This window comes from Prionailurus viverrinus, chromosome A1, assembly GCF_022837055.1.
Source record: "Prionailurus viverrinus isolate Anna chromosome A1, UM_Priviv_1.0, whole genome shotgun sequence".
Taxonomy (NCBI): Eukaryota; Metazoa; Chordata; class Mammalia; order Carnivora; family Felidae; genus Prionailurus; species Prionailurus viverrinus.
The window spans coordinates 86,168,906-86,195,567 of record NC_062561.1 but is presented as its reverse complement, the minus strand read 5'-3'; the positions used below and the strand labels follow the sequence as shown (position 1 = coordinate 86,195,567).

Sequence of the window (26,662 nt, the reverse complement as noted above, 5' to 3'; positions counted from 1 at the left end):
TCACTTTCGTTCATGTGGTTACAACTGGCATTTACTTCTTTTCCGTCGATAAATAATAAACAGTGACAACAATAATAATATACATAGCGATGTTGACCATATTTTTATGTACCTGTTGTTCTTTTGGCTATTTGTATGTCTTCTATGGGAAAATGTCTACTCATTCCCTTTGTCCATTTTTTAAAACCAGATTGTTTGTTTTTTGCTATTGAGTCGTATATGTTTTTATATGGTTTTGACATTAACTCTTTCCTCATGATTTGCAAATATTGTCTCGCTTTCTGATTGCTGCCTTTTCATTTTGTTGATTTTTCTCACAGTTCTGGAAGCTGGGAAATCCAAGTACAGGGCACCGGCAAATCTGGTGTCTGAGAGTCCACTTCCTTGTTTGCAGATGGCCATGTTCTCACTGTTCTCTCACAAGGCAGAAGATGGGAGCAAGAACAAGTGTTCATGGCTCTTCTTATGAGGGCACTAATCCTATTCATGAGGGCTCCACTGTAAAGACCTAATTACTTTCCAAAGCCCCAACTTTCTAATATTATTACACTGGGTTTAAAAGCATATGAATTGTGTAGAAATAAATTCCATCCATAAACATGACATTACAGGCACAGTAGCCAAAAATCTTGTTGTTGACATATTTTTAAAAAATAAAACCTAGCAAACAGGTTACAGAATTTTCTACTTTTTAAATTGCCAGGAAATACCTAAATACTATAACCTTATGGCACTTTACCATTAAAAAGACATGTGGCAGCATATATTGCCCTTACCTCCACCAGCATGCCCAACAACTCATGCAAAGGAAGATAATAACATAAATAGTGGTGAAAGAAAGTAGAAAGAGAGTAAATGAACAGAAAATAAATAGGGTTAAAAGCCAAAGAAAGGAAGGGCATGGAGCCCTATACCATTGGTGAAGCTGGAATCTTGTAGTTACTCTGATGTGTCAGGACAGAGAGTTGTAATACCATTTGTGGGTGGGTGTATCTCATTGTCCTTCTGACATCTGTGCATATGTGTGTATGGGAGTATTTTTCTGTGTGTGTGTGTATGTGTGTGTGTGTTTATATATTTTATATGTTACTGCACCTGTGGATTAAACTGGGTACAGTTTTCTATCCCATAAAAATCACACATAAAAAATGAAAAAAATTCATAGTATACTGAAATTCTTTCTTAATATGTTAGGACTAAATTACATTTTCAAAACAAACATTATAGCTGAACTAACTGCATTTAGTTTTTAATTCTTAAGGTGCGGAGAAAAAGAAATTATATCCAAACTCACTGGTGCTTTCAATGCTAGTTTCTTAAATTTATACTTTTTTTTTGTTCTTTTGATGAAGGCAGTCTGTCCATAGGCTTAATACAAACACCTGGGAGAGGCTATTTCTTGTCAAAATTTTGCATTATGATCCTTTGAATTACAATAAAGCAAAGGCAGCCAAAGACTCTAAATACCTATTTTCCAAATATATAACTTGAATTCAATCTCTCTCTCTCTCTCTCTTTCTCTTTCTTCTTCCCAAGCAATTTACATGTGCAAAGATTAGAAAGAGAGTCTAGTTGGGGCACCTGGGTGGCTTAGTCCACTAAGCATCCAACTTTGGCTCAGGTCATCATCTCATGGTTCATGAGTCCTAGCTCCACATTGGGCCCTGTGCTGACAGCTCAGAGCTCAGAGCCTGAAGCCTACTTCTGATTCTGTGTCTCCCCCTCTCTCTATTCTCCTTCCCCACTCATGCTCTGTCTCTCTCTCTCTCAAAATTAAATAAACATTAAAAAAAATTAGAAAGAGAGTCTAGTTAATGAGTCCTGACCAAATTCTCACAAGACTTGTCACTGTTTTGCATTTCAGGAAAGCTTCATGAAGAACTTGGTAAGTAATATTTCTCTGTGAGGATAGACATGTAAATATATTTCAAAACAAACTCTTACTCTATCTCATTCTTTCAGAAAGGATAAAATTCTTGGGAGAAGAAGGTGAGTAATGAAAATGACCATCTGTAGCCCTGACTCATGCACTTGCCTTTTGACCACTCATCGTTTTCTTGTTTTATTCATTGGTAAACCTTGGTTACAAAACTATACTCTTTTTCTTTTCTTTTCTTTTTTTTTTTTTTTTAATTTTAGGGTTGAAATATGCTCGACGCTATGCAGGTAACTAGAGACTGAAGTATTTGGATATTGGTTCTTATTTTTAGCCAGTACACTGGGCCACCAGACAAGGGGTCTCACAAACTCACACCAAACATATGCACGCGCACACACACACACATCCCTTTTTTTTCTCCAAAATCTCCACTTTGTTATGCTTATTATTGAGTATGTTATAGCTATAGCTCCTTATATATCACAAATGGTCCTGCTTCTGAGGTTCAGTGATGGATGGAAGCAGAACATTAGAGCCCAAAATGATATCATCTAACATGCTTTTCAGAACCAGAAATTCATTGGGGAATGTCTCTAGGGTGTAGCTGACAGGGAATGTGGTAAGGGCAGGCTGCCTTCTTACTATGTTAGGATGGAGGCTACTGACACAATGCCACTAATTTCCAAGGAACCAAAATTTTGGGACTTCATTTAATTTGTCAAATTGAAAAACCAGAAGTTTTTGACATCTAACAAATTGTCAAATTTATGACCTCTGTTTAATATTAGGAACAACAATTTTTGTTATATTTTCTAACTTTGTATTAATGATTTCAAAGTATTTTCATTTGATTCCCACAAATACACTGTAAGGAAAAAATTCCAGGTATTAATATACTGTTATATATATATATATATATATATATATATATATATATATATATAAAATGAATGTTATTAGGAGATTTCTCCAGTTTATATGACTAATTTATATAATATTTACTTTCATGAGACAACTTTAGAGGCACTCTTACCAATTGAATAAAGTATAGTCTAGATATCAGATATTGCTTTGGAAAAATACCCATGAGCAACTAAGCTGCAATGGCTTTAAGTGCATACAATCTTATATTTACAGTGCTAAGACTAAGAGTCTTTAGTTATTTTTAATATTGCATTAATACTAATGGAATTTTCTTTGTGGTTACACTAATACAAGTAGAATTTAGTTTTGCTTATAACTATGATCACTTAATTAATAGGAGAAATACATACAGTGTACATTAACAGAATCCTGTGTAATTAGGTAAATATCTGAATCAAGTTTAGCTTTGCTTTGTGTGTTTATATACTTAGCATACAACACTTTAAAAATTATTTTTGTATCCATGTATCTGAATTTTGCACCTATATGAAAGCAGTTTTAGGAAAATTAATTGAGTAAATCTAGATAAATTTCATTTGATGATTTATAACAATTTTAAACTGTCAAAACATTGAGAATCAATGTAAATATTTATAATTGTCTTCAGTTAACTCACAAATTGAATCAGGTAAGTCTGGACTTGAAGCCAAACATTGATGGATATTAGTAATCATTGTTGGACAAACTTCTCTAAGTATTTGTTGTCTCAACTACAAAATGAAAATATTTCTTCATTTCATGTTTTGTTTTGAAAATTGAATATTTATAAATGTGCTTCATGTACCAGTAAGCAGAAAAAGTTCCTAGATAAAGGAAGGACTCTTGTATATTGCATTAATTACTGTTGAATATAATTGATCATAGCCAAGACTGACAACATGTTCTTCTATAGAAAATGTTACCCTGGATCCAGACACAGCTAACCCATATCTCCAAATTACCGATGACAACAAAAGTGTGAAAGGAGGTGATACCTTTCAGGAACTACCCAAAAGAAGACAGCGATTTGATAACCTGGTCTGTGTATTAGGTCAGCAAATTTTTTCCAAAGGTAAACACTACTGGGAAGTGAGTGTGAAAAATAAAATAAAATGGACTTTAGGCATTTGTAAGGATTCTGTCTGCAGACGGGGAGAAATCATGGTGTCCTCTGAGACTGGGTTCTGGACAATAGGCTTAAATAGAAACAATGACTATCAAGCTCTTTTAAACCCACAGAAAACACTCCACCTCGAGGAATCTCCTGAGACTATTGGTATCTTCCTGGACTATGAGGCTGGAAGAGTGTCGTTTTATAATGTGACCAATCTTTCTCACATCTACACCTATAGAAACTGCTTCACAGGTTCTCTGAGGCCATACTTTTATCCTGGCCCCCTCTACAATGGTCAAAATGAACACCCTCTCACCATCCTGCCCTTAGGTCATATTAGAAAAGCCATAGGAAGAAGACGTTCTATGTGACTGAGCAAAAATTGCCCTATTTTGAATCTGCTGAAACTAGGGATTTTTATGAAGTTTGTAAATATTCTAATATATATATATATATATATATTATATAATTATATATGTATATTACAATATTTACAAACTTCATAAAAATCCCTAGTTTCAGCAGGGAAATTTTTACTTATAAATAAATAAAAATAAATATATAAATATTTAAATAAAACAAAAATGTTTTATTTTAGAATGATGGACTTCTCCCTTCAAATAAATCTAAAATCTAAAAATCATTTTGATGCCATAATTTATAACTTTTTTATCATTTCAGTTCCTAATATATCTTTTGTTAATGGACAAGAATTGTTTGAGTTAAACTACATGATGTAGAACTTACTTGATGACTATTCAAGGCCACAAAACTAAATACAAAACCCAACAGAAGCATCTACTTGTGCAAGTGATGAAGGAAAGTTAATTCCCAGTTGACCCTCATGGGTATGGTCTCTCCTTCATTCATGTTTTGAGATGGAAGAAGACATGGACACAAAAAAAAATCTTCAAGTGAATATGTCTTCCAACTACTCATTTCTTTACTTTTTTACCTCCATTCTTTTTTGAAGTTTAAATGTACACAATCTCCAACTTAATTTAATATAATTGTATCATTTATTCATCTACTTAACAAATGCTTGTTAGGTACTGTATATACGTTATGTAGGTATCCATAATCTAAAACACCTTAGATTGATTATCTGTAACTGTAACTGTGTATCTGGTACTGTTAATAAACAGGCAAACACTGATAAATTGTTACTAATTTCAAAATGTTGTGTGGAAAAGGCTAAAGGTATCCAGATACAGAACAATAGTGAGTGGGTTCACTGCAGTCTACTCATCAGGAAAACTCTCACTGAGAAAGGGATATATAGAATATGGAATTTCCCACATGCATAGCTGTAAATTATTAAAATCAAGACAACAGGCAAAATGCAGAAAGACTGGGTCTGGGTGAGAAAGTAGAAGAAGACCTATGGGGCTCAGACAGAATGGTTTTAAATTAGGCTGCAGACTAAGTAGCTTAAGTAACCAGACAGGAGGAGCTGCCATGGATTTTCTTCATGCACCAGCAGGCCATTTGGTGTTATTATAATAAAATATATAATATATAAGGAAATGTTAAAATAAAATTTTTGAGAAAAATAATTTATTAATTAATCAGTTAATAAACAAATAATAAATGAACTGTTCTAAATCAATGCTGAACCTATTGTCATTAAGCTATTTCAAGAGATGTGACCTAAATATGATTAAGTGGATCTAACAGCTCACATTCATGGAATATTTAATAAGGTCAAGAGAGAACATGGATAATTTAGGAGAGAACTGTAGGTGTATTCTGAGGTGCTTTCCCCGAAAATTAAGAGCTGGTATGGTTGCCTGCCCCTCACTTAAAACATGTGGGAAAAAATTAAGAAGATAGTCTGTCTCATGAAATCTAAAGAACACAATGGACCTATGTTTGCCTTCTGTCTTGAATATTGATAGTGAGAGAAGGGCCAGTAGCTACTCTGTAACATAATGGAGCAGTGCTGCATTGTATGATCTGTGCAATTAGAACTTTTCTGGGGGAGGATCTCATGTTTCCTGAAGGATAGAATATGGTCCATGAGAAAGAATCCCTCTGGGATGCTGCCTGAAAAAGTGAATACATATTAGTATATTAGTGGAAATCACATTGTGTATCACAGGATGCCTGGTGGCTGAGAACAGAATCTTGACAAGCCAAAATACAGACATATTTCACCTTCCTCACGTTAACAGCAGGAAAAAAGTCCTCAGATATTTGGGGGCCTTTGAAGAACTAAGGAGGGAAAAATGACCTTGAAATGATTTCTAAATATAGCTCATTACAACAATGATCAAGTAAAAACATCTCACTCTTGTTATAAGATTAATAATAATAATAATAAATGTAGCTCACGTCAATAATAATTAAGTAAAAATGTTCTGACTCCTGTTACCTTTAAAACCCTCTCATTCCAAAACTCCACAATTCCCTACAATGCATGTTTTCCCTTACTTCAGGGAGTAATATACCCAATTACAGGTGTTTTCCTGGTAACCTTTAGCTAGAGGACATTGATAAATGTTAAGGAGAAAAGACATCTATCATATTGAGGCATATTTCTACCAACATTAAACTCTCCTGTAGAATAAGATTTAGAAAATGGAAACTTTAGGGTAAAAGGGAAATTCATGAGAAAAGTAATTTGGGAAACTATTCTTGTGTGTATTCCCACACAAGACACGATAAAATTTCATTGTGCTGAAATGCCTGCAATTCTGCTTTAATTAAAAATAAGAAAATGAGGGACGTGTAAATGGCTCAGGAATAGTGTGACTTCTCTAAGCTTGGCTGATTCTTTGAACACAGCTAGATACATAAGAAATAATTATCAACACCCAAGGAATCAATATGAAGACTGAGGGAACTATACTGCACATCTACAAGTAGAAAAATGACCAGATCCTGGTAGGGAGGAACTGCAGAAATTTGATAAGGGGGAGAAAAGAACTGTGAGTGCTGCAAAATGGAAGGAGCCGTGATTACAGAGAGAGGAGTAAGCTAGCAAGCAAGCGAGAGAGAGAAAAAGAGTAAAGCAGCAGGCAGAGGATTGCATAAGGAAAATTCTTCCCTTAATCTATTGACTGGGAAAAGGAGAGGGGCTGGTATTTATAAGTTATTCTAAGCAGCAGAGCACAAAGTCTGAAGTTTAAAAGTACACGCCATCACCTGGAGTCATGCCTGGTGAGCTTAGCAGTGTTCCTTTGGGGAATGAGGGTGGAAATCTGGGATTGGGCAGCATGATATGAGGGTCATTTGGATCACATGGTTGGAAACAGTTCCTCTTTTTAAAGTGTATTTGGGAGTGGTGGCACAGCTTCTCTGGGTTAAAAGAACTGGTGGTGCCAATTTGGTGTCTTGTTCATTAGAATAGGGACATGGACATCAGCTGAGGGCAACAAACTTGATGCTGGCTTTTGTTATCCTTTACCATAAACTCTGAACCAACGTGCAGTCATAAGACTACTTTTCTGGGACAAACCAGCAAATATCACGAGCACACTGAGACCCTCCCTCAGAAGAGCTGTGCACGTCTGCACTGCATGGGTTCATAAAATTTGGAGTTTTAAAACCCAGCCACATGCCTGAAGTATAACACAGGAGTTCTGTCCCTCCTGAAAGGTAGAAAGCTCAGACCCAGACAGGGTGATGGCAGGGATCTGACAGAGGCTGGAGACACAAGAGTGTGTCTCCTCCAGGGAGGAGAGAGTGGGGTGAGACCATCTCAACTCCCCAAGTCCATCAGATGGACAAACTTCAATGAGCAACACAGTGCTCCATAGTGGAGATTAGAGCATTTTACACCAAGACCCACCACCCTGCACCCTGAGAGTACATCTCCACTGCAGCACGTAGACTTGAGAATCAGTGCAGCAGGGCTCTCCCCAGAGGACCAGCACAAACCCCTCGTACCAAGTCTACTAATCATCGAGTACTCCAAAGCTTCAGTGTAGGGGATCTAGTTGCTATTTTATTTTGTTTTATTGTATTTTAGTATTAGTTTTTTTTTATGTTGATCTGACTTCTGTTAACAAGTAGACCAAAACACAGATAGTTAAAACTTGCCACACAGTGTACAATGTCTGAAAACCCCCCACTGCAATCAAGGAGAAATTATTCAGATGACTGAAATGAGGGTATATATAATCAACCAAAAAATAACAACAGAGTGCATACAGGAAACCCCTCCCACATTTTTATGGACCTCTTTTTAGGACAGGCATTGTTCTCAAGAGCAGGAATATAACAGGCTTACTTAAAAATCACACAAAAAATAGTGACCTAGAGACAATGACAAAATGGAGGAATTTACCCCAAAAGGAAGAACATGACAAAGTAATTGTCAGTGATTTAATAAATACAGATAGAAGTATGATGTCTGAAACAGAGTTACAAAAAAACAATTATAAGAGTATGAGCTATGCTTGAAAAAAAAGCATAGAAAACACTAAAGAACCCCTTACTGAGAGGTAAAAGAACTTAAAACTGGTAAGCCTGAAGTTAAAAATGCTGTAACTGAGATGAAAACCTGACTAGATGCCATGACAACAAGGATGGACAAAGCAGAAAAATAAATCAATGATATAAAAGATAACATTATGGAAAATAATGAAGCTGGAAAGAAAGAAAGAAAGAAAAAGGAAAGAAAGAAAGAAAGAAAGAAAGAAAGAAAGAAAGAAAGAAAAGTGTTCTATCGAAAGGTAGACTTAAAATACTCACTGACTCCTTAAAGTGTAATAAAATCTGTGATAGGAGTCCTAGAAGAAGAAGAGAGAGTTAGAAATGAGGGCAGAAGACTGATTTGACTATTCAGGGTCTTTTGTGGTTCCAAACAAATTTTGGGATTATTTGATCTAGCTCTGCAAAGAAAGCCGGTGGTATTTTGATAAGCATTGCATTTTATGTGTGAATTGTTTTGGGTAGTTTAGACATTTTAACAATGTTTATTCTTCCAATCCATGATCATGGAATGCTTTTCTCTCTCTTTTTTTCATCTTCAATTTCTTTCATATGCCATCTATAGTTTTCTGAATACAGTTATTTTACCTCTTTAGTCAGGTTTATTCATAATATCTTATGGTTTTTGGTGCAATTTTAAATGGTATTAATTCTTCAATCGATATTTGTCTTAAAGTGTGGATATAGTGAATATTGGTGATGCAAGCCTAAAAGAAGTGGGAAGATGGGGTGCCTGGGTGGCTCAGTCGGTTGAGCATCCAACTTCCGCTCAGGTCATGATGTTATGGTTCATGAGTTCTAGCCCCACATCGGGCTCTGTACTGACAGTCCAGAGCCTGGAGCCTGCTTCAGATTCTGCCTCACTCTCTTTCTGCCCCTCCCCACTCGCACTCTGTCTCTCTCTGCCTCTCAAAAATAAAGAAACATAATAAAAAATTTTAAAAAGAAGTGGCATTAATAAAGATGTGGATTTTGTCGAGTGCAAATCTTTCTGTCATCAGTGTTAAGTCCTGTGGCTGGCCAATGGCTTTGCTCCTATGGCACAACTAGAAATCTGGAAAGTAGTTGTAGTATCTTGCTCTGGGTTCCTGAACTGTGAGCCAATTGAAGGTCCTTGGCAATATTAATAACAGAAGGGTTATAAAAGCAACTTATGAGTTGTGGATTCTTGGATAAATCCCTTGGATATTTTTTTCAGAAATATGTTGGAGGTCATTTTTCAGCTCTTCTTACACCTAAATAACACAGAAGCTCTAATTGCAGCTGACAGTCACAAAAAGGAAAATCAGTGCTTGAACATCAGTCACTGAAGCTGACTGCTGATGCTGAACTCTGGAGGTCATTTTCTTCAGGAACGTGCCAGAAATAAATAACTTTTGAGGGCAGCTGAAGTTGTGGGCAGATGGGTGGATGAGCAAAGCTGATGGTCTGGAACAAATTTAGTTTGGGTTTCAAAATACAGCCTGAGAAAGATGCCACAATATGAAGAAAGGGAAAAAATAGTGACAGGAAATCTAAATAGCTATCAAGGACTGAGTGTCATCAATAGGAGAAATGAGGAGGAAGGGAAGTGTCAGGTAGTTGTCATGTAGAGAGACCTGGGAGAAGTTCTTCCACCCCTTTTAAAGTTCTGGGTGGCTCATCATAGCCATCTGCCCAACAAGTGTACTAAGGGGTAGTAAATCTATCACTTTGCAATGGAAAATAACTATACAGAGTTCTGTCAGTCTCTGTCTGGAAGGTCCCTCTACCCTTCTGTGGCCCCACCCCAACTCTGTTCCCACAGAGGCAACTATACTGAATGAAAATGAATATTAAAACCACAGTTAGATATCTCCCTACAACCAGCATGTTTGCATATACTAAATATTCATAGGATACCAAGAATTGGTGAGGGAATAAAACAAATGAAAATTTCATAGTGTACTGGTGTGACTATAACTTGCTGTAGTAATTTTGAAAATGTTTTGGCTTTATTCAATTTATGAAGCATGCTATGGCCCAACAATTACAATCTTAAATACAGAAATTAATAATTATATTTCCATTAAAATTTTTTAATATTTATTTATTTTTGAGAGGGAGAGATAGCAAGAGAGAGGGAGAGAGCATGAGTAGGGGAGGGGCAGAGAGAGAGAGGGAGACACATAATCTGCAATAGTCTTGAGACCCAACTGTCAGCACAGAGCCCAATGTAGGGTTGGACCTTGGGAATAGCAAGATCATGACCTGAGCTGAAGTTAGACACTTAGCCATCTGAGCCACCCACAGGCCCCAATAATTGTATTTTTAAAGGCAATGAGAAACATATATATATATATATATGTATGTATATATATATATATGTCCATAAAAATATAATAACTGATAATAGTCTTAGCGTCCATCAAAATATAGATTGAATGAATAAATGTATATATATTTATAAAATGTAATATTTTTCAGTAATGAAAATGGACAAATATAACCACATAAAATACTTGTTTTTTTAAGAGGCACAATGTTTAACTAAAAGATAAGATAATAAAAAACAGAAATCTGACTCCATTATAGAAATGGTTCAAATAGGAAAACTAAATTATATTGTATAGGAGTCCAGGCATAATTGCTTAAATAAGAAGGCATTGAAAATGACCATTATACCACTATCCACTGACTCAGAACGGTGGATTCTTTTAGGGCAGGGTTTCTTAATCTCACCACTACTGTCATTTGGGGTCCACCAATTCTTTGTTGTGGGGCCTAATCTATGCATCATAGAATGTTTACTGTTATCTCTGTCCATCCGCTACTGAATGCCAGTAACAATCCTATCCCTTGACCTGCTACGACAACTAAAACTGACTTCATACATTGCCAAATGCCCCCTTGGGTGGGGAGAATTGTCCCATTGTGATGTCTAGGTGGAGCAAAAATAAGTTCTATTTTTTCCCTGATTATTATTTACAAGATCTTGACTTTGTACTTTTTTCATAGATTTCAAATTCATGTTTTCAATAACATTCTCTATTATACTGTAATTCACAACACACACACACACACACACACACACAAATGCCCTATTATTTTAAAAATAAAATTACATACTTGGGCTGATATTGTCAATCTGTCCTTTTCCCCATGCTATAGGTCTTGTTCAAATCCTTGGAATAAATCCATCACCAGGTTATAGAAAAATTCCTCAGGGTCAATGTCAGGTATTATCTCCTCCTCCTCCTTCTTCTCCACCTGCCACTGAAGGACTCACAGATGTAGTTTAGCTACTTCTTTGACGCAGATATTTAAAGCAAGATGTTAGTGGTGAAGCATTGCTTAAAATCTACTAAAGACACCACAATTTTAAATACAAAAATTTAATTATATCTCTGGATCTAAGAAAGTAGTATTATTTTTTAAAGTAAGTGTTCACCTACTTTCCAAGGAAGGATGTAACCTGAGCATTATACATGTCTAACATGTTCTTTTCTTTTTTTTTTCCTTTTTTTACTTAATGCAATTTATTGTCAAATTGGCTAAAATACAGTGTATAAAGTGTGCTCTTGGTTTGGGGGTAGATTCCCATGGTTCATTATTTACATACAACACACAGTACTTATCCCAACAAGAGCCCTCCTCAATGCTCATCACCCATTTTCCTCTCTCCCCCACAAACCATCAACTCTTAGTTTGTTTTCTATATTTAAGAGCCTCTTATGATTTGCTTCCCTCCCTCTCCGGTTGTAACTATTTTTCCTCTTCCTTTCCCTCATGACTGTTAGGGTTTCTTAACTTACACATATGAGTGAAAACATATGATATCTGTCTTTCTCTGACTGACTTATTTCACTTAGTATAATACCCTCAAGTTCCATCCATGTTGCTGCAAATGGCAGGATTTCATTCTTTCTCATTGCCAAGTAGCACTCCAATGCATATATAAACCAAATCTTCTTTATCCATTCATCAGTTGATGGACATTTAGGCTCTTTACATAATTTGGCTATTGTTGCTAGTGCTGCTATAAACATTGGGGTACATGTGCCCGTATGAATCAGCACTCCTGTATCCCTTGGGTAAATTCCTTGTAGTGCCATTGGTGGGTCATAGGGTAGTTCTGTTTTTTTTTTTTTTTTGAGGAATGTCCACACTGTTTTCCAGAGCAACTGCACCAGTTTTCATTCCCACCAACAGTGCAGGAGAGTTCCCATTTTTCCACATCCTCACCAGCATCTGTTGTTTGCTGATTTGTTCATTTTATCCACTCTGAATGGTGTGGGGTGGTATCTCAGTGTAGTTTTAATTTGTATTTTGCTGATGATGAGTGATGTTGAGCATCTTTTCATGTCTGTGTTGGGCTTCTGGATGTCTTCTCTGAAAAAGCGTCAATTCATGTCTTCTGCCCATTTCTTCACTGGGTTATTTGTTTTTTGGGTATTAAGTTTGGTAAGTTCCTTATAGATTTTGTATACTAACCCTTTATCCAATATGACATTTGCAATTATCTTTTCCCATTCCATTGGTTGACTCTTAGTTTTGAGTGTTTCCTTTGCAGTGCAGAATTTTTTTTTTTTTTATCTTGATGAGGTCTCAATACATTTTTGCTTTTAATTCCCTTGCCTTTGGGGATGGGTCAAGCAAGAAATTGCTGAAGCTGAGGTCAAAGATGTTATTGCTTGTTTTATCCTCTGTGATTTTGTGGTTTCCTGTCTCACATTTAGGTCTTTCATACATTTTGAGTGTATTTTTGTGTATGGTGTAAGAGAGTGGTCTAGTTTCATTCTTTAGCATGTTACTGTCTAGTTTCCCAGCACCATTTGCTAGACTGTCTTTTCCACTGTATTCTCTTCCTTGCTTTGTTGAAGATTAGTTGGCCATACATTTGTGGGTCCCATTCTGGGTTCTCTATTGTAATCCATTAGTCTGTGTGTCTGCTTTTGTACCAATACCATGCTGTCTTGATGATTACAGCTTTGTAGTAAAGGCTAAAGTCTGGGATTGTGATGCCTGCTGCTTTGGTTTTCTTCTTCAAAATTACTTTGGCTATTTGGGGTCTTTTGTTGTTCAATACAAATTTTAGGATTTTTTTTCCTACCTTTGAGAAGAATTCCCATGCAATTGGGACTGGGATTGCTTTGAATGTGTAGATTGCTTTGGAACTATTGACATTTTAACAATATTTATTCTTACCATCCATGAGCATAGAATGATATTTCATTTTTTGTGTCTTCTTCAATTTCCTTCATCAGTTTTCTATAGTTTTCAGCATACAGATATTTTACATCTTTGGTTAGGTTTATTCCTAGGTATGGTAAGGTTCTTGTTGCAATTGTAAATGAGATCAATTTCTTTTTTTTTTAATTTTATTTTTTTATTTTTAAAATTTACATTCAAATTAGCTAAATGAGATCAATTTCTTGATTTCTCTTTCTGTTTCTTCTTTATCGTTGTATAGAAATGCAACTGATTTCTATGCATTGATTTTGTACTCTGCAACTTTGGTAATAACATATATCAGTTCTAGCAGTCTTTTGATGGTGTCTTTGGGTTTTCCATGCAGAGTATCATGTCATCTGTGAAAAGTGAGTTTGATTCTTTACCAAGTTTGATGCCTTTTGTTTCATTTGTTGTCTGATTGCTGATGCTAGGACTTCCAAAACTATGTTAAACAACAACAGTGAGAGTGGACATCCCTGTCATGTTCCTGATCTCAGGGGAAATGTTCTGTTTTTCCCCATTGAGGACCATATTAGCTGTGGGCTTTTCATACGTGGCTTTTATGATGTTTAGGTATGTTTCTTCTATCCCAACATTCATGAACATTTTTATTAAGAAAGGATGAGGGGCACCTGGGTGGCTCAGTCAGTTAAGCATCCAACTTCAGCTCAGGTCATGATCTCACAGTTCATGAGCTGCAGCCAGCTGTGCTGACAGCTCAGAGCCTGGAGACTGGTGCCTGGTTTAGATTCTGTGTCTCCCTCTCTCTCTGCCCCTCCCCTGCTCATGCTCTGTCTCTCTCAGTCTCAAAAAAAAAATTAAAAGAATAATTAATTAATTAATTAAATAAATAAAAAGAAAGGATGATGTATTTTGCCAAATGCTTTTTCTGTATCTATTGACAGGATCATATGGTTCTTATCATTTTTTATTCACATGATGTATCACACTGATTTATTTGTATATATTGAACCAACCCTGAAGCCCAGGAATGAATCCCACTTGATCATAGTGAATAATTATTTTGTATGCTGTTGAATTTGATTTGCTAGTATCTTGTTAAGAATATTTTCATCCATGTTCATCAGGGATATTGGCCTGTAATTCTCCTTTTTTGTGGGCTCTCTGTCTGGTTTGGGAATCAATGTAATGCTGGCTTCATAGAATGTGTCCAGAAGCTTCCCTTGCATTTCTATTTTTTTGGAAAGCTTGAGAATGTTAGGTATTAACTTTGCTTTGAATGTCTTGTAGAATTCCCCTGGGAAGCCATCTGGTCCAGGGCTCTTATTTGTTCGGAGATTTTTGATAACTGATTCCATTTCTTCACTAGTTATGGAATTAATAAAATTTTCTATTCCTTTCCATTTGAGTTTTGGTAGTGTGTGGGTATTTGGGAATTTGTCCATTTCTTCCAGGTTGTCCAGTTTGTTGGCATATAATTTCTCATAGTATTCTCTGGTAATTGCTTGTATTTCTGAGGGATTCATTGTGATAAATCCATTTTCATTCATGATTTTATCTATTTGGGCCCTCTCTCTTTTCTTTTTGAGAAGTCTGGCTGGGGGTTTATCAATTATGTTTATTTTTGCAATGGAAGAGCTCTTCATTTCATTGACCTGTTCTACTGTTTTTGTTTGTTGTTGTTGTTTGTTTTTAGTTTCTATATTGTTTATTTCTGCTTTGGCCTTTATTGTTTTTCTTCCTCTGATGACCCTGGGTTTCTTTTTTGTTCTGCTTATAGTTCCTTTAGGTGTGCTGTTAGAGTTTGTATTTGGGATTTTTCTTGTTTCTTCAGATAGACATGAAATACAATGCATATTTTTAGGACTGCCTTTGCTGCATCCCAAAGGGTTTGGACTGTTGTGTTTTCATTTTAATTTGTTTCTATATATTTTTTTATAATTTCTTCTTTAATTGCATGGTTGACCCATTCATTCTTTAGTAGGATGTTCTTTAACCTCTGTACACATTTGGAGGTTTTCCTAAATTTTCCTGTGGTTGATTTCAAGTTTAATAGCATTGTGGTCTGAAAATATGCAAGGTATGATCTTAATACTTTTGTATTTATTGAGGACTGTTTTGTGACCTAGTATGTGATCTATCGTGGAGAATGTTCCATGTGCATGTGAGAATAGCGTGTATTCTGCTGCTTTAGGATGAAAAGTTGAATATATCTGTCAAGTTCATATTGTCCAGTGTATCATTCAGGGGCATTGTTTCTTTATTGATTTTGTGCCTAGATGATCTATCCATCATTGTAAGTGGAGTATTAAAGTCCCATGTGATTACCACATTCTTTTCAATAAGAATACTTATGTTTGTGATTGTTTTATATATTTAGGTGTCTCCTAATTGGGCACATAAACATTTATAATTGTTATCTCTTCTTGATGGATATACCCCAATATTATGATATAATGTCCGTCTTCATCTCTTGTTTCAGCCTTTATTTTAGAATATAGTTTGTCTGATATAAGTATGGCTACTTTCTTTTGACTTCCAGTAGCATGATAAATGGTTTCCATCCCCTCACTTTCAATCTAAAGGTATCCTTAAATCTCAAATGGGTCTCTTGCAGAGAGTAAATAGATTTGTCTTTTTTTCCCTTTCCATTCTTATATCCTATGTCTTTTGATAAGAGCATTTAGTTCATTTACATTCAGTGTTATTTTTGAAAGATATGGCTTTAGTGTCATTGTGTTATATGTAGATTTCATTCTTGGAGTGATATCTCTGATCATTTTGATCTTTGAAACATTCCACTCACAGAATCTCCCTTAGGATCTCTTGTAGGGCTGCTTTAGTGATGATGAATTCCTTCAGTTTTTGTTTGTCTGGGAAAAACTTTCTCCCTCCCTCTATTCTGAATGACAGGCTTGCTGGATAAAGAATTCTTGGCTGCATATTTTTTTTTTCCTATTCAGCCTTTTGAAAATTTTTTGCCACTCCTTTTCTGGCCTGCCAAGTTTCAGTAGATAGGTCTGCTCCTACCCTTGTGTGTTAAGGCCCATTTGTCCTTAGCTGCTTTCAGAATTCTCTCTTTATCTTTGCATTTTGTCAGTTTCACTATGATATGTCATGCCAAATATTGATTCCCGTTAGATCTGAAGTGAGCTCACTCTCCCTCCTGGATTTCAATGTCTGTTTCCTTCTCCAGGTTGGGGAAGTTCTCAGCTATGATTTGTTCAAGTACACTTTCTGCCCCTTTCTCTCTTCTGGAATTCCTATGTTATGGATATAATTATGTTTTACTGAATCACTTAATTCTCTAATTCTCCCCTCACAGTCCAGAATTTTTTTAAAATCTTTTTCTCAATTTCACATTTTCCATAATTGTATCTTCTATTTCAGTTATTCTCCCCTCTGCCTCTTGAATCCTCACTGTTACTGCCTCTAGTTTAATTTGCACCTCATTTACAGCATTTTTAAATTCAACATGACTATTTTTTAGTTCCTTGATCTCTGCAGCACTAGATTCTCTGTTGTCTTCTATGATTTTTTCAAGCCCAGCGATTAATCTTATTACTATTATTCTAAATTCTTGTTAAGTTGTATTGTTTATATCTGTTTGATCAATTCTTTCACTGTCATTTCTTTCTGGAATTCTTTTGAGGAGAATTCTCTTTTGCCATTTAGACTATTTTTCTGTCCCTTATGAGTTTTAAAAGCTTATTAGGTGCCCTTCACCTGCAACTACTACTATATTGAAGTGGGGCAAACACTTTTCAGAGCCTGGCCCTTCAGGAGGTGTTTTTTAGAATGTGTTACTTCTCTCTGTTGTGATTTTGGTTGCTTTATCTCCCTACTCTTAGTGATGTTTTGGATCCTCTGCCTGGTGTGCTTTGATTTGTTTGTTGAAGTAGCCCTGGAAAAGAAAACAAACAAGCAGAAAATAAAATAGAAAAACACCAGCTACAGCACAAGATGTGGGGCTATCGTTGTTGGAAGACAACAAAGAGAAAAATAACAGGGTTGGGGAAAAAGAAAAGAGAAGAAAATTAACCAGGCACAGAAGAGAAACTATAGGGCTTAATCCAGGGTAGGAGAGAGAGGAAATTATAGGAGACATACAACAGGTACAAAGAGAATAGTTCAAATACATCTGCTTAAACAAACCATCAGAAAAATCAGACTAGAGGAAGGGAGAAATAAGAGGGAGAAAAGGAAGAAAAAAAATATATCATAGACTTGTATACGATAATAATTGTCCAAGAACTAAAACAGGAAATGCAAAATTGCTGAATGCTTTGGAACCAGTGGCAGAGCTGGACTGGAGGAGGGGTTGTCTGGTTCATTAGAGTCAATTCCAGTAGATATGGAGTTAGCAGGCACTGAGGGACGTGGTTTGGTGTAGGCAGGCCCTACCTCCACTGTGGGCCCACTGTCTGTTCACTGTAGCCCCACCTTGTCGGTGATGGGGATAAAAATGGCAACACCCCAGTCTCTCCTCCATGGACCAGGTGCCCCAAGCCACTCTGTTCAGGCAGTCTTCACAGTGCCACTAATGTGAATGAGGCAGAGGCGGTTTGTCCTGCTTCCCCTACTCTCCGCTCATCCCTAGTGCTTGGCTGGGATTTAAACCCAGATGTCTTAAAGGGTCCCACTATGTGCACCCCAGTTTCGGGGAAGTGTTCCTCTGAGCCACTGACGTATGGCTTCTGGCAGGCGGGTGCAGGCCGCCTTTGTCCTTTGAATGGTTATATGCCTTCTTCCCACAGCAGTTCAGGGAGGGGATTTCTTTCTTTCACAGTGGACTGCACCTCTGAGCTTTTTACTGAAACTGAAGCTGGCTCCCCTCCTCCCCAGTTGTGAAAACAGGACAACTGGCCCCCGTCCAGAGAAAACCCCACAGTTAGAGATTGGATCATTCTCCATCCCAGTCTGTGTTTTTTCTCTTGTCCGTATACAGTCCTACACTTCTCCAGCTTCCCTTTCTCTTCCCTTTGTCCCTCCACAGAAGGGGATCCCTCCCATCTGTTCCTACAAGGCCCATTTTATCTCTCCCAGTTCGCAATCACATACCTATGGCCTGCTAGGCTGTCCCCGGGTGCCCCTGGAGATGTATTTGTCACTTTTCAGTCCGAACTCTTGGAATTCAAGGTCCTTTGGCCTCAACACTGCTGTGTTTGAGTGATGAGGTAACTTTGGGTCCCTCTACTTCTCCACCATCTTGGCTCTCTCCAGGGCCCCCAGTTTAAATTGCAGGATATTACTTTGAGACACTGACTCTGAATGGACTAGTTTGAAATGCTCTAGTTTGAAAACAAGAGCAAAAGGATGGAAAGAAATGCACAGATGGCCAAAGCACTTGATTACCAATGAGAGTGGGATGCAGCTAAGAATTAAATGCCTAGCAAATCTTCTGAGAAACTGTTGTCTCTAGTAAGAAACACTTGTCATGTCTAACATGTTCTGAATCTTGTTTCAAGTTATCATCAAATTATGTAGAACTAAGACTTCTAAAGTTTTTGGGGTGGACACAATTTGACCCATAAGAGACCCTTTCTCCCCTCTGTTTATTATATATATATATATATATATATATATATATGAAGAATAAAAAAGAGAACAAGTGAAGGGAACTCAGTAACATCATCAAGTATAATAACATCTGCATTATAGGGAACACAGAGGAAGAAGAGAGAGGATGTATAAAATATATTTGAAGAAATAATAGCTGGAAATTTTCTAGTCTGAATAAAGAAGGATAAATATAGGAGGCACAGAGATCCCCCAACAAAATAACCCAAGGGGGTCTACACCAAGAGACATAGTACTTAAAATGGCAAAAAGTAATGAGATAATTTTAAAAGGAGGGAAAAAAAGTAACAAGGAAAATAGTTACATACAAAATAAACCCCATAATGTTTTCAGCTAATATTTTGTAGAAACATAACCAAGGAGATGAAAGATATGTAGTCTGAAAACTATAACTCATTAATGAAAAAACTGAATATGACATAAACAAATGGAAAAATATCCCATGCTCATGGACTGGGAGAATCAACAATGTTAAAATGACTATAATATCCAAAGCAATCTAAAGGTCTTATTCAATCTCTATCAAACTACCAACATTTTCCTCAAAATTAGAGCAAATTATACTGAAATATTTATAAAACCACAGAAGATCTTGAATAGCCAAAGCCATCTTGAAAAAGAAGAACTAAGCTGAAGGTATCACAATTACCCAAATGCTAAGTTAAAGAAGAGTATGACACAAATATAGACATATAGGTCAATAGAACAAAATGGCCTGGAAATGAACCCATCTTGATATGGTGAATCTATGATAAAGGACGCAATGACATACAATGAGGAACAGATAGTCTCTATGATAAATGGTACCAGAAAACTTGGACAGCACCAACCAAAAAAATGAAGCTAGGCCACCATTTTGCACGATACATGAAAATAAACTCAAAATGGATTACAGATCTTTATGTAAGACTGTAAACCATAAAACTTGTAGAAAAAAAAACATATGCAATAATTTATTTTACATTGGCAGTAGAAATATTTTATAGATATGTGTTCTCAGGCAAGATAAACAAAAGCATCAAATTAAAAAACTTCTGCACAGCAAAGAAAGCCATCAACAAAACTAAAAGGCAACTACTAAATGGTAGAATATAGTTTCAAATATATATCTGGCAAGGAGTTGATATCCAAAATATATGAATAACTTATATAAGCCAACACTTAAGAAAATTCAATTAAAAATGGGTAGAGGTCCTGTATAGACATTTTTACAAAGAAGACAAACAGATATGCAACAGACACATACACAAGGAAAATGCAAACCAAAATCATAATGAAATATCACATTACACCTGCCAGACTAGCTTAAATAAAAAATGCAATAAATAGCAAGTATTGGTCAGGATGTGGAGAAAAGGGAACTCTTATGCACTATTAATAAAAATGCAAATAGGTACAGTCACTGAGAAAAAAGTATGGAGGCTCTACAAAAAAATTGAAAATAAAATTACCATATGATCTAGTAATGCCATTACTGGGTATTTACACAACGGAAAATAGAACACCAATTTAAAAAGATATATGTACCCCTATCTTTATTATAGCATTATTAAATAGACAAAGTATGGAAGCAACCCGTGTCCATCAATTTTATATATATATATATATATGTGTGTGTGTGTGTGTGTGTGTGTGATATATATATAATGTGTGTATAAATATGTATTGTATTTACATGTGTGTGTATATGCACACAAACACACTGGAATGTTAGCCATAAAAAAGAATGTGGTCTTGACATTTGTGACAATTTGAATGGACTTAGAAGGTATAATGCTAAATGAAATAAGTCAGTCAGATAAAGACAAATACCTTATGATTTCATTCCTTTGTGGAATTTAAGAAACAAAACTAACAAGTAAAAAATAAAGAAACAGTAAGGAAGACACCTAAATACAGAGAAAAAAAAATTTGGCTGTTGCAGGGGAGGTGGGTAGGTTAATGAGTAAAATAGACAAAGGATATTAACAGTATACTCATTTTGATGAGCACAAAATAATGTATAGAGTTGTTGAATCATTATAATGTATACCTATAACTAATACAATACTGTATATTATTTATGCCTCAATTTAAAAAAAAAAAAGAGGAGAGAGTGAGAGAGAGAGACAAAGGCTTGGATGCCCAGAGGCCATGAAATTAGAATCTCAAGACATGTTTACTTTGTGTATGTTTGTATATGTGTGCTTGATCAGAAGGTATTTGCTGATAAGAAAAAAATGTATTTAATTTGTTTAGTAATTAATACACCCAACGTGGGGCTGGAACTCATGACCATGAGTTCAAGTGTCCAGTGCTATTCTGTTGGAGCTATGCAGGCACCCCAATATGAATCTTAATGGTGATATTATTTCAGTTTTATTTAATTTAGATACTGCATTTTTCTGGGTAAATAACCCATAATCTGAACTAGAAACACATTTCAATATTTAAATATAATATATAAAAATTCTGAGGTCTTAAACCCACTGTGCCAGGGAGGAGAGAAAACTGATTTTTGTATTTTCTTTGTTGGTACTATCAATGCTGCTCCAAATTAAGGACTGATTGTGGAAAGAGCCTCACAACTGAACAACAGTAAGTCTTTGAATATATATGTTTTTGAATGCTGGAAGTTTTAAATCAACACCAAGATATTGAAAGCATTGAGTACCTAAAGAGGTTAGCGTGGGAGAGAGCCAAAGCATAAGAGACTCTTAAAAAATGAGAACAAACTGAGGGCTGATGGGAGGTGGGAGGGAGGGGAGGGTGGGTGATGGGTATTGAGGAGGGCACCTGTTGGGATGAGCACTGGGTGTTGTATGGAAACCAATTTGACAATAAATTTCATATATTTAAAACAAACAAACAAACAAACAAATAAATAAATAAATGAAAGGATTGAGTACCTGCTTATAGGTGTGATTATATTCAAGGCTATCCTTCTTGGAAGTAGAAGTTGAAAGCAAGAATCACTGGACATACAAGTACTTAATTCTCCTTGTGTGTTTGGAAAGGGCAGGTATGACTGCTTTCTGGGATTGATTACAGTCTTTTACCTATGACAGAATCTGTGGAGCTTAGACACCCAATCTAGGGTTCATTATCTGAATATTGTAAACACTGACAGAAGTTTGTTGTTAGTAGGAATTGAAAAAGTCTTACAAATTAAAATTCTATGACTGGGTGGGAAAAACAGAGAATTCTAGATGAAACACGTTATTTAAAGGTTTCAATGAATTTACCATTGTAAGAGAAGAAGTGAAGGCAATTGATGGAATGTAACAATAGCCTTGAAGCCAAATTACTTTTAATATTTCAAATATCTCAAGGATCAGCTAATAAGTGGAATGAAATTTCTTCCCATTAAAGCTTTCTGTTCTACAATAGAGGGCATGAAAATAAACATGGTGCCTTGGATATGATTACTCATGGTGCTTCTGAAAATCTGTCAGGGTGTTATATGTGCTCTGTTCCAGATAGACATCTGACTAACACAAGGCCAGTTTTACGTCCTCTAGAAATTTTAACTCTAAGCCACAGGTAGTCTAGTAAAATGACATAGATTTCCACACAGCTTTTTTCCATGAAAAAAGACACCACTACCTGTACTTTCTTGTGAAAGCTATTAAATTATGTATATTTAAAGTCACCAAGAAGTGCCTGGGTGGCTCAGTTGGTTGAGTGTCCGACTCTTGATCTCATGGTTCAGGGGATCGAGTCCCATGTTGTGCTCTTGCACTGACATCACAGAGACTGGTTGAGAAACTCTCTCACTCTCTCTCTCTCTCTTCCTCTGCTTCACCCCCACTCGCATGTGCACACACATGCTCTCTCTCTCTCAAATAATTAATATTAAAAAAATAATGTCAGCAAGTAAGCAGTTCAGGTTAAAGACAACTGCTTTATTAATGATATAAGACCTAGATAATCCCATGCTAATTTTCTGTGTTGACAAAGGAGTAAAGTAAGTTAGTCAGAAAAACTATTTGGTGCTGATACAACAACATTTATGTCTCAGTTCTTTTAATGTCACAAATATTGTTTTACTCTCATATGACACTCCATTATGAACCCTCTGATAGTTTTGTTCTACTGGATTTTCATCTTCATTCTGACTGAATAGCACGTATCTGGATCTTCCTGGCTAATGTGGCAGAGAGAAGAGAATTTGGTCAAACACACACCCTGATCATTTGCCCATCATTGACCTTTGTTCCCATTTTATTGCCCAAAGCAAACTTCATGGCCAAACTTGACATCATAGTCTTTTATTAAGTTCTAATAATCTCGGGAAGGAAATGAATACTGGTGAGCAGGCCAGCAGTCTCTCTAAAGCTCCATGGACTGATTCCTCATTATAGTTTTCTAGTGTTCCACCCTGAAAGCAGAATTTTTCAAATTCAACTCCTTCCAGTTCAGTGAAAGATAACACCTTTTCATGTTTTCAGTTACAAATAGCAAGTTTTTTTGCTTCCCCCCTCCATCAGGGAAAAACAATAATAGTATAAACCTGAAAAATCAGTCTAAGGCCAATAGCTTGTTGAACAGTTTATTTTATTTCATTGTTTTTTTCTTTTAATTTTCTAGTTAAAGTTAAATATTGTAGCAATAATTCCTTCAAAACATTGCTGTAGATAGTGAAAATGCCTACCATACAATATGTAATTAACATTAAGATGAATACAATTAATTCCCTTCACATCTGTGTACTATGGATATAAAGACTTAAAGAAAAACAATGAACCATCTATTATATATATATATATATATATATATACACACACACACATATATATATGAAAACAATATAAATAATAAGAAATAAGAATAAGAAAACAACATAAAATGTGTATATACATTTTATATTGTTTTCTTATTTTTAATTCCAGTACAGTTATCATACAGTGTTATATTAATTTCAAGTGTTCAATATAGTGATTATTTTATCATTATAAATTGTATTTATTTTTGTCTTCAATGTCATGTTAATTTTGAAATATCTTCCTGTATGTGTAGTTTCTCAACATATGTATCTATGCCTGTCCAAGGAAGAAGCCAGATCCTTTTTTTCCCAGTTTCTCTTGAAGTAGGCTGCAGGCATATTAACCATGTTATCCAATCATATGCATTCATGATAAAATTCACTGTCAAAGCTAGTGACAGGGAACACTCATTTACAATTACATTGAAAAAGTTTTTTTTGGGGGGGTGTTGAGAGAAGGGATCTTGTGATCCCTAAGAAGTTCATATCTACCAATAAAAATATTGACATCACATGTACAAATTGTACATGTGTATACCAAATGCAGATACCTAAAAGCATTGTTTATAATAATCATTAAACTTGTTTCAAGTGTCCATCAATATCAAAACAAATAAATTGTCATAATCATATAATAGGGTACTACACAGAAATGAGAATGTACTACAAATAGATACCTGCAACAGTACAGATAAATTTTATGAGCATACTGTTCAGTGAAAAAAAAAATTAGACACAAATGAGTATATGCCATATGATTCCATTCATCTAAAGTTCAAAAAACTGGCAAATTTCATCTACAGGGCACCTGGGTGGCTCAGTCAGTTAAGCATTGGATTTTGGCTTAGGTAATGATCTCAGGATTTGTAAGTTTAAGCCCCACATGGGGTGAGTTCGAGTCATGCTTGGGGTGAGCTCGAGCCCCACTTTGGATCAGCTCAATCCCTGCTTCATGTGATCATGAGCCCCACTTCTCTCCCCCCCCCCCCTGCCCCTCATTCACTTGCACTGTCTTCCTCTAAAAAAAATCACCTACAGTTATATTAGTGACAAGAAGAATTATTTTTCTAGGGTGTTACAACGGGAGGGCATGCAAAGGGAACTCTGGAATTCTGGTAATGGTTTGTTTCTCAATATGGCCGTTGGTTATGTTTGTTTTTACTGTATGAAAATTCATTGAGCTGTTTGATTGTATATTTGCCATGTGCTGCTCTGTAAAAAGTTCACTTAGAAAAGAAAGAAAAAAAAGAGAAGAAAAGAAAAGAGGGGAAGAGAAGGAAAAAAAGAAAAGAAAAGAAAAGAGGGGAAGAGAAGAAAAAAAAGAAAAGAAAAGAGAAAAGAAAAGAAAAAAAGAAAAGAAAAGAAAAGAAAAGAAAAGAAAAAAGAAAAACTGGTGATGTGAAGATGCAGACCTGCATGCAGTTCTCTCTGGAGAGGCTGGTAGGAGGAAGTAACATGCATGTGCCATAGAGACAAAGAGTGTAGCTCCAGCTTCTGCACCAGAATTAGCAGTGCAGCTTCAGTGCTTGCATCCACTCAGAGGAGCCATGCCCCACTGGGATGGCAGGGGGTAAAGTGTCTATGTTGGTCTCCAAGTGTGGCAATTCCAAATGTTCTATAATCAATTTAGCATGTGTTCTCAACTTTAATTTCCACTTAAACTAGTTCTGTCTTTTCCTAACTCATACAATATTTTTGTATTTATACTTGGATAGTGAGAAGATTGTCATGTATCTGTAACATGTGTATAAACAGATGTCCTATGGAAAGTTACCAGAGGGTTGTAAAATATTTCCCAAAATCTGAGCTACCTCATGTTACTATAGGATAGAATTACTTCAAGAATGGTGTAAGAATAATGATTATGCTAGGGTCCAGGAATGGTACAATACTCTCCCACATCTTTCTGTTCTGTACCTGTAATCTTACCACTCTACATGATAGAAAACAGGAATTCTGTGCATTTCTGGATATATTTTTATTCTTCTGGGGAAAAAAAGACAGTGTAAGAATTAGATTTTTATATAAGGGTTCTGAGGAGTTACCTCCTTTTATCTCTCAAATTGTTTTCCACTAGTTATCTCTCAAATTGTTTCCCACTAGAGATATAACTCATATTCCAGAACTTTCAGAAACCAAAAAATGGTCATTTTACAATCCACACAAGATAGGCTGTTTTATATTTGTATCTCATATTTATTGGAATCTTTGTGTTGGTGAGTAAATATCGTGTTTGGCCTCTGCCGAAATATCTTAATATTTTCAAATAATTGTTCACCCATGGACTCTTAGCTCATTTATCTGTCTTCATGGAGGAAATCCAGCATAATATAAAGGACATACAATCATCTACCTCTTTTCCATGTTGGCTTATATTGTTACTAAATAAATGCAAAAAATAGAAATTAATAGAATAATAGGAATAGGCATTATTGAGGTAACAGAATCACTTTTAAAAAACATAGCCAACTTGAGATTGTTTATACCATAAACTAAAATTCATGAGATATTTTCTTGATGTGGTAGAAGTGTAATAGCCAAATGAATCTCGAATGTCACAAAGCTTGGAAATTGTGTCCTGAATCATCTGCTCTATATCTTCACTATTATAACATGAATTACTAACCATAACTTGTGAATTAGACACATAACCAGATATCAACTTTGTTAGCACAAAGCTCTGAATATATAAAATTTTAAATGGTTTAATAAATGGTTACTCCATTTCTTAGATCCTTCTATTTCCCTGGAAATGGAGCACCACATCACTCCCCATGCTGGGGTGGATGGAGTAACTTTCAATAAGAATGTTGCATGCTTAAACATCCAATGATTTAAAATCTTTTAATCT

The 26,662-nt window shown here is 35.7% G+C and overlaps 1 protein-coding gene across 10 annotated transcripts in view; it reads left to right on the top strand.

Annotated features, from left to right (window-relative positions):
- The window catches only part of LOC125175786 (butyrophilin subfamily 1 member A1-like), a 101,476-nt gene extending 79,698 nt beyond the window's left edge, over window positions 1-21,778 (top strand). For 3 of the 10 annotated variants that reach the window (XM_047876629.1, XM_047876632.1, XM_047876627.1), the window contains 4 exons: window positions 1,865-1,885; window positions 1,963-1,989; window positions 2,140-2,166; window positions 3,696-4,304. In XM_047876629.1, the coding sequence (XP_047732585.1) occupies window positions 1,865-1,885; window positions 1,963-1,989; window positions 2,140-2,166; window positions 3,696-4,267 (647 nt within the window). In that variant the 3' untranslated portion in view covers window positions 4,268-4,304. Of the gene's footprint in view, window positions 1-320; window positions 1,681-1,864; window positions 1,886-1,962; window positions 1,990-2,139; window positions 2,167-3,695; window positions 4,305-21,608 lie in introns of those variants that run through there. The other 7 variants (XM_047876634.1, XM_047876633.1, XM_047876635.1 and 4 more) reach the window with 6 other exon arrangements.
- The last annotated feature ends 4,884 nt before the right edge of the window (window positions 21,779-26,662 follow it).